This window comes from Geospiza fortis, unplaced genomic scaffold (assembly GCF_000277835.1).
Source record: "Geospiza fortis unplaced genomic scaffold, GeoFor_1.0 scaffold178, whole genome shotgun sequence".
Classification (NCBI taxonomy): Eukaryota; Metazoa; Chordata; class Aves; order Passeriformes; family Thraupidae; genus Geospiza; species Geospiza fortis.
Window position 1 is genome coordinate 502,918 of NW_005054466.1, and position 10,864 is coordinate 513,781.

Consider the following 10,864-nt stretch of genomic DNA (forward strand, 5'->3'; position numbering starts at 1 on the left):
AAAGAGTGATAAAGTTCTGGAATGGCTGCCCGGGGAGGTGGGGCAGTGCCCATCCCTGGGTGTGTTTAACAAAGCCTGGATGTGGCACTGGGTGCCAGGGTTGAGTTGAGCTGTTGGGGCTGGGTTGGACTCCATGACCTTGAAGGTCTCTTCCAACCTGGTCATTCTGGGAATTAATTCTGGGGAATTCCATCCCCATCTTTACCTGTCGGAGCTCCTTGGCTTCCTCCTGGGATACTTTCTGCAGCTGCACCTGCTCCTTGTCCGGCCCTTCGGCGCTTCCCGCCGGCGATCCGGGATTCATCGCGGCTCCCAGGAATCCCGTGGCTGCCAGAGAAATTCCACATTAAGGAAAAACTCCTGCCTGGAAAGGAGGGGAAGCTTCAGGGAATTCCCAGAGAAGCTGGGGAATCCCTGGGAATGTCCAAGGGTAGCTTGGGATAACGGAATTGCTGCTCATGGAATCCTTAAGGATCGTGCTGGAATTCTGGGATCAGAGTGGTTGAGTTGTGCTTTGCTCCATGGAAATTTGGGAATGCCCAGGATCCAATTCTTCCCATTAAATTCTGGTATTCTGGGAATACTCAAAGTGTATTCCTTACAATTGCTCTTTATTTTTCTCTTTTTTAAAATTTTCTCTTTATTTTTTCTCTTTTATTTTTTCTTCATTTTATTTCATTTCACGTTTTGTTATTTTATTTTTATTTTTTATGTTATTTACGTTATGTTATTTTCTTTTTTAAGTCTTTTTTTTTTTTTATTTCTTATTTAGTGAGCCTTTGGAAAACAGGATCATTTGGAATGTGGGGATTCACGGGAATTCTCAGCTGTTTTTTGGGATACAACTGGATCAAAGCTGCTCCAAAATTTCAGTGTTTATCCCAAAAAAAACCACTGGGAAAAAGTGTAAAGTAGCTTTAAAAATTCCAGAAAAAAATTATTCCAGAATAAAAAAAAAATTATTCCAGAAATTATTATTATTGTTATTATTGTTGTTATTATATAAATGATAATAAATAAATAAATAATATTTTAAAATAAAATAGCCAGTAATTATCAGATAAAAATAATTCCCTAAATTCTGTTTCCGCACGGAAGGAAGCCAAAATGGACTTTTTTGGGAATTTCTATAAATTTAGGCATAAACTGAAGGCAGAGTTGGTGTAAACAAAAGATCCAGGTGGGATTGTGGCAGTTTTGAGGGAAAATCCAGAATTTTCCCAGAGATTTCCATGCCCTGCAGGGATTTTTATCCCAAAAATCCTTGGATCAGTTCCCTATTGGAAAACACACAGGGGGGAACAGAAAAAACATTTTTTTCCCCTCCTGATTTGACAAAAAGGGAAAAAAGAAGAAAAAATAAGGAAAAAAATTCAGTTTTCCATGAAAAAATCTCAAAGAATCCCACGCAGTCCGTGAGTGCCACCTTGTGACGGAATGGGAATGGTGACAAATCCAAGGAAAACACGAAAAAACCTGGAAAATCAGGATTTCCATCAGCTCCTCTCTGCTTCCCTAAGTTTTCCAAATTAACCAGGGAAGGAGAACAAAATCCAGCTGGAAAACAGCAGGAAAACCTCTAGAAAAGGGCTGGAGATCCAATTATTTCCTGGAATTCCGTCAGGAACTGGGAAATTTTTGGGACAACAGGAAATTCCAGAGGCCAAAATTTACTTCCTTAAAAATCCAGCAGCTTTTCCAAGCTGGAATATTCCTCAAAACCAGGATATTCCCCTTCCCTGCTGGAATTTCATGCAGAAATTGGTGGATTTATGAATTTATTCCAGTTTTCCATCTTTGGTACTGGATCCATCTTCGATTGGTTCCTTTGGGATTAAAAATTAGGATAAAAAAAGGATTCAGGGATGTTGGGAGGAATAAATTCCAAGCTGTTGAAAATTCCCAAGGTTGGTTAAAAAACCAATCCTGGAATTTTAGGATTAGTTGTAGAGAATGTCAATTTTCTTCTTGGGAATTTTCAGTCTCCAAAGTTTTCTTAAAATTATTCCAAAATCTCTGGAATTCCCACACCTGGACTTGTCTAATATCAAAATCCTGGGGTTTTTAGTATGGGAAAATCAGGTTTATCCCATGTTTTAATTCAAGATTCCTGGATATTTGGGGAAAGTGTTCAGGATTTAAGGGAATTAAAGGTTTAGGATAAATACTGGATATGGGATATTGGATATGGGATATTGGATATTGGAAATTGGATATGGGATATTTGATATTGGATATGGGATATTGGATATGGGATACTGGACATGGGATACTGGACATGGGATATTGAACATGGGATATTTGATATGGGATATGGAATATGGGATATTTGATATGGATATTGGATGTGGGATATTGATTCTTGTATATGGGATATTGGAAATAGGATGTGAGATATTAAATATTGCACGTGGGATATTAAACATTGACTATGGAATATTGAATATTACACGCTGAATATTGGATATTGACTAGTGGATATGGGATATTGGCTAATAAATACTGGGTATTAATTACTGGATATTAATGATTGGGTGTTGCATATTGGATATTAAACATTGGCCATAGAACACGGAATATCCATTATTAAATACTGGATACCAGATATGAAATATTGGATATGGGATATTAAATAGGGGATACTGAATATCAGATGTTGGCCATGGGATATTGGATATTAAATACTGGATGTTGGATATGGGATACTGGCTATTGGATATTGAATACCGACTACTAGATATGGGATATTGGATATTAAACACTGGGTATTCATTATTGGATATTAAATACTGGATATTAATTATTGGGTATTGGATATTTTATATGGAATACTGGATATTAAACATTTGATATAGAATATGGAATATCCATTATTAAATACTGAATACCAGATATGAAATATTGGATATGGGAGATTTAATACGGGATACTGAATATTGAATATTGGATATGGGATATTGGATATTAAATATGGGGTATTAATTATTGGATATTATTATTGGGTATTGGATATTAAATACTGAATATTGGGTATGGAATATTGGATATGGGATACTGAATATTAAATGTCAGATGTTGTAGATGGGATTCTGGATATTAATTATTGGATTTGCGATACTGGATATAGGATATTGAATACTGACTACTGGATATGGGATACTGGATATTAAATACTAGTTATTATTTATTGGATATTAATTATTGGGTATTGGATAGCAATTATTGGGTGTTAATTATTGGCTATTGAATATTGGCTATTCCCTTCCAGCTGGGAATCAACTCCTGGAAAAGCAGCAGCAGTGCCAAAGGCTCTGAAGCCACCTGGAGTTTATTCCTTGGATTTATCATGGACTCACTCACCATGGCCTCTGGAATATTCCTCGGAAAAACCTTTGGAGCCTGGAACCCCCTGGCACCCACCTGCCTGCCAGATGGACGTTCCCAAATCCGCCCGATATTAAACATCGGATACTGGATATGGGATATTGGATATTAAACACTGGATATTGGATATTAGATAAGGGATACTGCATATTAATTATTGGGTATTGGATAGCAATTATTGGGTGCTAAGCTGGGAATTAACTCTAGGAAAAAGGCTCTGAAGCCACCTGGAATTTATTCCTTGGATTTATCATGGACTCACTCACCATGGCCTCTGGAATATTCCTTGGGAAAGCCTTTGGAGCCTGGAACCCCCTGGCACCCACCTCCCTGCCAGATGGATGTTCCCAAATCCACCTGATATTAAACATGGGATACTGGATATGGGATATTGGATATTAAACACTGGATATTGGATATTAGATAAGGGATACTGCATATTAATTATTGGGTATTGGATAGCAATTATTGGGTATTAATTATTGGCTACTGAATATTCTCTTCCAGCTGGGAATTAATTCCAGGCAAAAAGGCTCTGAAGCTACCCTAGAGTATATTCCTTGCATTTACCCTCACCATGGATAAATCCACCATGCATCCACCATGACTCACTGCAGGGCCAATTTGCCTCTGGAATATTCCTTGGAAAAACCTTTGGAATCCGGAACCTGCTGTCACCCACCTGCCTGCCAGATGGACGTTCCCAAATCCACCTGATATTTAACACTGAACACTGGATATGGGATATTGGAGGCCAATTTGCTTCTGGAATATTCCTTGGAAAACCTTTGGAGCCCGGAACCCCCTGGCACCCACCTGCCTGCCAGATGGACATTCCCAAATCCACCTGATATTAAACATCGGATACTGGATATGGGATATTGGATATTAACCACTGGACACTGGATATTAAACACTGGATATTAGATAAGGGACACTGGATATTAATTACTGGGTATTGGATAGCAATTATTGGGTATTAATTATTGGCTACTGAATATTCTCTTCCAGCTGGGAATTAATTCCAGGCAAAAAGGCTCTGAAGCTACCCTAGAGTTTATTCCTTGGATTTACCCTCACCATGGATAAATCCACCATGCATCCACCATGACTCACTGCAGGGCCAATTTGCCTCTGGAATATTCCTTGGAAAAACCTTTGGAATCCGGAACCTGCTGTCACCCACCTGCCTGCCAGATGGACGTTCCCAGATCCGCCTGAGGGGACTTCCTGGCTCCGGCAAATCCAAGAGCATCCTCCAAGAACTGGATTTTCTTGCTGAACTGCATCTCGAGGATGGGGATGGCCTCGGGCATGCGCGCGGCCAGGAGCCGGAAGGAGGTGTCGGGTTTGCCGATGAACCTCTGCCGCACGCTGATCTCGTAGGGAGTGTGCACCCAGATGTCGTCCACGTCGCGCGCCTCGAAGCGGTGCAGGAGCTGGGAATTGCAATCCTGGATCTCCAGGCCCGAGGGAAGCACCGTGAGTTTGCCGGGTTTGGCGCTGGAATCTGTCCTGTGCGTGATGATCACGGGGATTCGCAGCAGGATTCCCTCCTGGCTTCTGGCATCCGGAGCCGCGGGGGTTTCCTTGGGCTTCGCTTCCACAGGCGTTTTCCAGAGTTTGGTGCTGAAGGGCCACCAGGAGGGGGATTCCAGCTCTGTCAACAGCCTGGAAGAGGGAAGGGAGGGTTGGGAGAGGGAAAAGCTACGGATATTCCAGCAGTTCCAAGGAAATGCCCACAGCCACGGAAATTCCTTAATCCCTCCTCAAACGCATCCACGATTTCCCAGGATGCAGGTGGTTCAAACCCCACCTTCTCCTCATAATCCATTGGAAAAACTCCCAGAATCCCAGCTGGGAAGGAAGGAATGGAAGTGGATTTTTCCAGGCCCATTTCCATGTGTCTGCTCCTTAATATTCCCACTCCTGACCATCCATCACCATTTCCAAGGCCTTTTCCTGCTCCTTTTCCTTCACCCCCTCAGCCTGATGCCTCTTGCTTTGCTCCACACCCAAATTCCCAGATAAAACACTAAAAATTCCAGCTTGAGGCTCCAAAATCCAGCAGGAACTTCCCAGAAGTGTCCAGACCCCACCTTTCCAGCAGTGTTGGGGCAGCTCCCTAAGGAAAACATTCCCAGCAAACAGGGAAGGGAGCCAGGGCTGGAATTGTTCAGGTTCAGCTCCTGCTCTGAGGACAAGGAAAATATTCCCCTTTTTTTCAATGGAAAACTGACAACAATCATCCCTAAAATCCCAATTTAATTCTGTTTTCATTCCGCGTTTTAAGTCCATTAAAACCTTGGGATACTCCCAGGAATTCCCTGCTCCATAAATTCAATAAAAACTGGGAAGAGCCCTCTGGAATTCCCTGCTGCAGCTCCAAGCTGGGTAATGTTTAGCCACCCTTGAATCCGTGGAATTCCAAGTCCCTTCCCACACTCGGAGTCCTTTCCCATTCCTCTCCTCGTGCTCCAGAGCTGCATTCCCCTCACTCCTGATGGAATTTTATCCAGAGGGCTCCAAGATAAGGAAATAGTTGGCACAAATATTCCCAGGGAGCCCCAGCTGTTCCCACTCCTGACAATTCCTGCTTTTCCCTGGGTGTTGGAATATTGGATATTCCAATCCTGCCACAAGCTCGCCCAGAATTCCCAATCCCAGTTTCTTTCCTGTTAAATCCAAAGTGTTTTAAAGGCTTGGGGATATTCCTAGAAAATCAAGGCAAAGGATTTCCAGGGAAGCTGTGGGGAAAAAGGTAGGGAAGAAAAGAGGGTGGGGAAGGGAAAAAGGGAAGGAAAAAACAGAGGGAAACAAAAATGGTGGGGGAAAATCATGAGGGACAAAAATGGTGAGGGAAAAAGGGCGGGAAAGGAACAAACAGAGGGAAACAAAAATAGTGGAGAAAAAAATGGTGAGGGAAAAAGGGTGGGAAAGAAAAAAAGAGCAGGAAGATAGGGAAGGGAAAAAACAGGGAAACAAAAATGGCGGGGAAAAATCATGAGGGGAGAAAATTGGTGAGGGAAAAAGGGCAGGAAAAAAGGGCGGGAAAGGAAAAAACAGAGGGAAACAAAAAAGGCGGGGAAAAAATCGTGAGGGAAAGATGGTGGGAAAAAGGGCGGGAAGGAAAAGGCAGGAAAGAAGCCGGCACAGCTCCGGATTTCCCAGGAATGGCAGCAGGGATGGGCACTGCAGACCCTGCTCTTATCGCGGTTTTATTCCTCTGGAGCAGGGCACGGGCAGGAGGAAGGAGATTGGGGCACTCCTGAATTCCCAGAGCTGAATTCCCAACATCCCCTGAGCCCACGGGCACAAAGGTTTGGATTGGAAGGGATCCCAAGGATGATCCCATTCCATGGGCAGGGAATTCCCACCGCCCCAGGCTGCTCCAGCCTGGCCTTGGCACTGCCAGGGATCCAGGGGCAGCCACAGCTGCTCTGGGAATTCCATCCCAGCCAGGAATTCCCAATTCCCAATCTCCCATCCATCCCTGCCCTCTGGCACTGGGAGCCATTCCCTGTGTGCTGTCCCTCCATGCCTTGTCCCCAGTCCCTCTCCAGCTCTCCTGGAGCCCCTCCAGGCCCTGCCAGGGGCTCTGAGCTCTCCCTGCATTTTCCCCTCCTCCAGCTGAGCATTCCCAACTCCCTCAGTGTTTCCTCATGGAGCTGCTCCATCCTTCCAATGAAAAAATCCAGAGTTTCATTTCCCAAAGACCTCCCCCAGAAATTCCCGGCCCATCAAACCATTCCCAGCTGCGGGAAGGTTCCCATTCCAAACCTGTCAGCCACATCCATGTCCCCCTCGATCTTGTGAAGTCCCCTCATGATGTTGTCGAACTGTTCCCCCTGGGAATGCAGCACTTTGGCCGTGTCCTCCAGGCGTTTCTGGGATCCCTCCAACATTCCTGTTAATTCCCTGCCCTTGCTGGACTCCGAGGCCGCTCCCGCTCCGGCCTCCTGGCTGGACACCAGCTGCTCCCTCCAGAAATGCTCCAGGATGTTGAACACCACATTCCTGTTGGGATGCAGGGAGCTGAACCAGTGCTTGGTGCCCTTCTCCAGGACGGTGAGGGAGCTGAAGATTAAATGGGAAGATTCCTTCTTGATCTCGCTGATCCCGGAAAGATGGAAATCCACCAGGAGCTCTCCCGTTTTGTCAGCCGTGAATCTGATGGAAGTGGGAGTCAGGGAGAGCTTCCCGGGGATCCATTGTTTGCTGGTGTCCAGGTAGTAGGAGCAAGGCCAGGAATGGATCCGGATGTCCTCGTTCATCAGCTCGCTCTGCCCGGCCTCCTCTCCCGGGGAAACGCTCTCCAATCCAGCGGGAGACACTAAAATCCAAGGGGAAAAAAAGCAGGAATCCTGAATAAACACACGTGAATTTTTCCTGGCTCTGTTCAGCTGGATATCCAAGGAATTTGGGAAGCATTTCTAACCAAAGGAATATTCGCTCTGGAAAAGATCGTCATGCATTTTCCCAAGAATTCCATTCATATCTTGAATATTCCTATCCCCAGCTCATCCTTAGTTTCCCGCAGATCAACAGGTACTGAAGAAAATCCACAATATCCCAGAATTCCAGATTTCTTTTGGAAAGAGCTATCAACATCCCTGGCCATGCATTTCACCAAGAATTCCATTCATATCCTGGAATATTCCCATTCCCAGCTCATCTCAGCTTCCTACAGACCAAAAAGTACCAAGGGGAATCCAGGACACCCCAGAATTCAAGATTTCACCTGGAAAGGGCTGTCAATACCACTGGCCATGCCTTTTCCCAAGAATTCCATCCATATCCTGGAATATTCCCATTCTCAGCTCATCTCAGCTTCCCACAGACCAACAGACACTGAGGAAATCCAAAAATTCCAGATTTCCTCTGGAAAGAGCTGTCACTATCACTTGCCACCCCAGGTTCCCAAGAATTCCATCCATATCCTGGAATATTCCCATTCCCAGCTGATCCTCAGCTTCCAACAGACCAACAGACATTGAGGGAATCCCAGGATATCCCAAAATTCCAGATTTCCTCTGGAAAGAGCTGTCAACATCACCAGCCACCCCATGTACCCAATACTTCCATCCATATCCTGGAATATTCCCATTCCCAGCTGATCCTCAGCTTCCAACAGACCAACAGACATTGAGGGAATCCCAGGATATCCCAAAATTCCAGATTTCCTCTGGAAAAGCCCATCAGCATCACTGGCCATGTACTTTCCCCAATAATTCCATCCATATCCTGGAATATTCCAATTCCCAGCTCATCTCACCTTCCCATAGATCAACATGCACTGACGAAAATTCACAATATCCCAAAATTCCAGATTTCCTCTGGAAAGAGCTGTCAGCATCCCTGACCATGCATTTTCCCAAGAATTCCATTCATATCCTGGAATATTCCCATTCATATCTTATCTCAGCTTCCCACAGGCACCGAGGAAAATCCACAGTATCCCAAAATTCCAGATTTCATCCAGAAAAGCCCATCAACATCACCAGCCATGCATTTTCCCAAGAATTCCATTCATATCCTGGAATATTCCCATTCCCAGCTCATCTTCAGCCTCCCATAGATCAACACGCACTGCGGAAAATCCAGGATATCCCAAAATTCCAGCTCATCCATATTTACAAATCCCAGCTCCTTCCCCTTCCCCTCTGGCATCTCAACATCCAGGTACGTTAAACACATTCCAGGAATTCTCCAGGAATTGTCAATATTCCCCAGGAACTGTCAATATTCCTTCTAAATTCCCAGTATTTCTCCTATTTGTCAATATTCCCCAGGAAATCCCAGTATTCTCGACAAACTCCCAGTATTCTCCAGGAATTTCCAGAATTCTCTGGGATTTGTCATTATTCTCCAGGAAATCCCAGTATTCCCCAGGAATTCCCAGTCTTCACCAGGAATTCCCAGAATTTCCAAGAAATTCACACTATTCTCTGGGAATTCCCAGTATTCCATAGGAAATCCCAGTATTCTCAAGGATTTGTCAATATTCTCCAGGAATTCCCAGTATTTCCCAGGAATTCACAGTATTCCTCATGAATTCCCAGTGTTCTCCAGGAAATCCCAATATTCTCCAGGAATTCCCAGTATTTCCCAGGAATTCACAGTATTCCTCATGAATTCCCAGTGTTCTCCAGGAAATCCCAATATTCTCCAGGAATTCCCAAAATTCCCCAGGAATTCCCAGTATTCTCGAGGATTTGTTAATATTCTCCAGGAAATCCCAGTATTCCCTGCCAATTCCCAATATTCTCCAGCAATTCCCAGTATTCCCCAGGAATTGTCAATATTCTTCAGGAAATCCCAATATTCTCCAGGAATTCCCAGTATTCCCCAGGAACTGTCAATATTCTTCAGGAAATCCCAATATTCTCCAGGAATTCCCAGGAATTGTCAATATTCTTCAGGAAATCCCAATATTCTCCAGGAATTCCCAATATTCTCCAGCAATTCCCAATATTCTCCAGGAATTCCCAGTATTCCCCAGGAATTATCAATATTCTTCAGGAAATCCCAATATTCCCCAGGAATTATCAATATTCTTCAGGAAATCCCAATATTCCCCAGGAATTCCTTCAGTCCAAACAATCCCAACTTCGGAATGGGCAACCCCGCCCCTGGAACGGTTTCTCTCCACCCTTCCAGAAGTTTCTTGGGTCCAAGGGTTGGGATTTCCCTGGAATATCTTCCTCATGGCTGTGGTTTCCAGCACCAAGGCCTGCTTCCATCCCATAATTAATTTGGGAATGCTGATGACATCACTGGGAATTCCTCCATGATCCATCATCTTCTCCAAGGTTCTGGCATTCCACGGGATCACGGATTCATTCCAGGAGCTCCGGAATTCTGCTGTGCCACTAACGAGATTCCCGCTAATTACCCTCACTAATTCCACACCAATCCACTCCCTCCAAGAAAAGTTGAGGAATTCTCAGGAAAACAAAAAATTCCTTCTTCAGGAATGCTGAATTCCTGATCCCACCCTGAGATCTCCCAGTTTTTTCAGGCTGCTGCATCATTAATTCCTTAAAAATTCCGGTTCCACAGATTTTTTATAATTAGTGTTTTGAATAAATAATTATAAGTTAGATAATTTTAATTATTATTTTTAATAAATAATTTTAAGTTAAATTATCTTAATTATTTAATTAAATACATTCAATATACCAGTATAATTAAGATAAGGATTAGTCCATGCTATATCCCAAAAAAATCCTTTGTTTGGTTTCCATCCCTTATTTCCATGGATTTTAAGGACTTTTTTTCGTTATTAATTTTAGAGATGAAATGGGGAAAAAAAATCAGCCAGAAATTGAAAAAAAAAATTGGAATTTAAAGTGAAAATTCTCCACCTCTTTTGATCCAATAAATCCACAACTCTGGAGAGAACTGTGGGAAAAGACTGGGAGCAAAATCCCAGGAAAATCTGATTTCAAGGAGTGGTTAGAGCCAAGTTTTCAGCAAG

The 10,864-nt window shown here is 43.6% G+C and overlaps 1 protein-coding gene across 1 annotated transcript in view; it reads right to left on the reverse strand.

The window, feature by feature from the left end:
* The window catches only part of SNAP47 (synaptosome associated protein 47), a 10,939-nt gene extending 3,226 nt beyond the window's left edge, over positions 1–7,713 (reverse strand). The window contains exons 1-3 of the mRNA XM_005428005.3: positions 7,165–7,713; positions 4,571–5,055; positions 206–327 (exon numbers count right to left, since the gene is read on the reverse strand). Of these exons, the coding sequence (XP_005428062.1) occupies positions 206–327; positions 4,571–5,055; positions 7,165–7,658 (1,101 nt within the window). The 5' untranslated portion in view covers positions 7,659–7,713. The remainder of the gene's footprint in view (positions 1–205; positions 328–4,570; positions 5,056–7,164) is intronic.
* Positions 7,714–10,864: the final 3,151 nt, after the last annotated feature.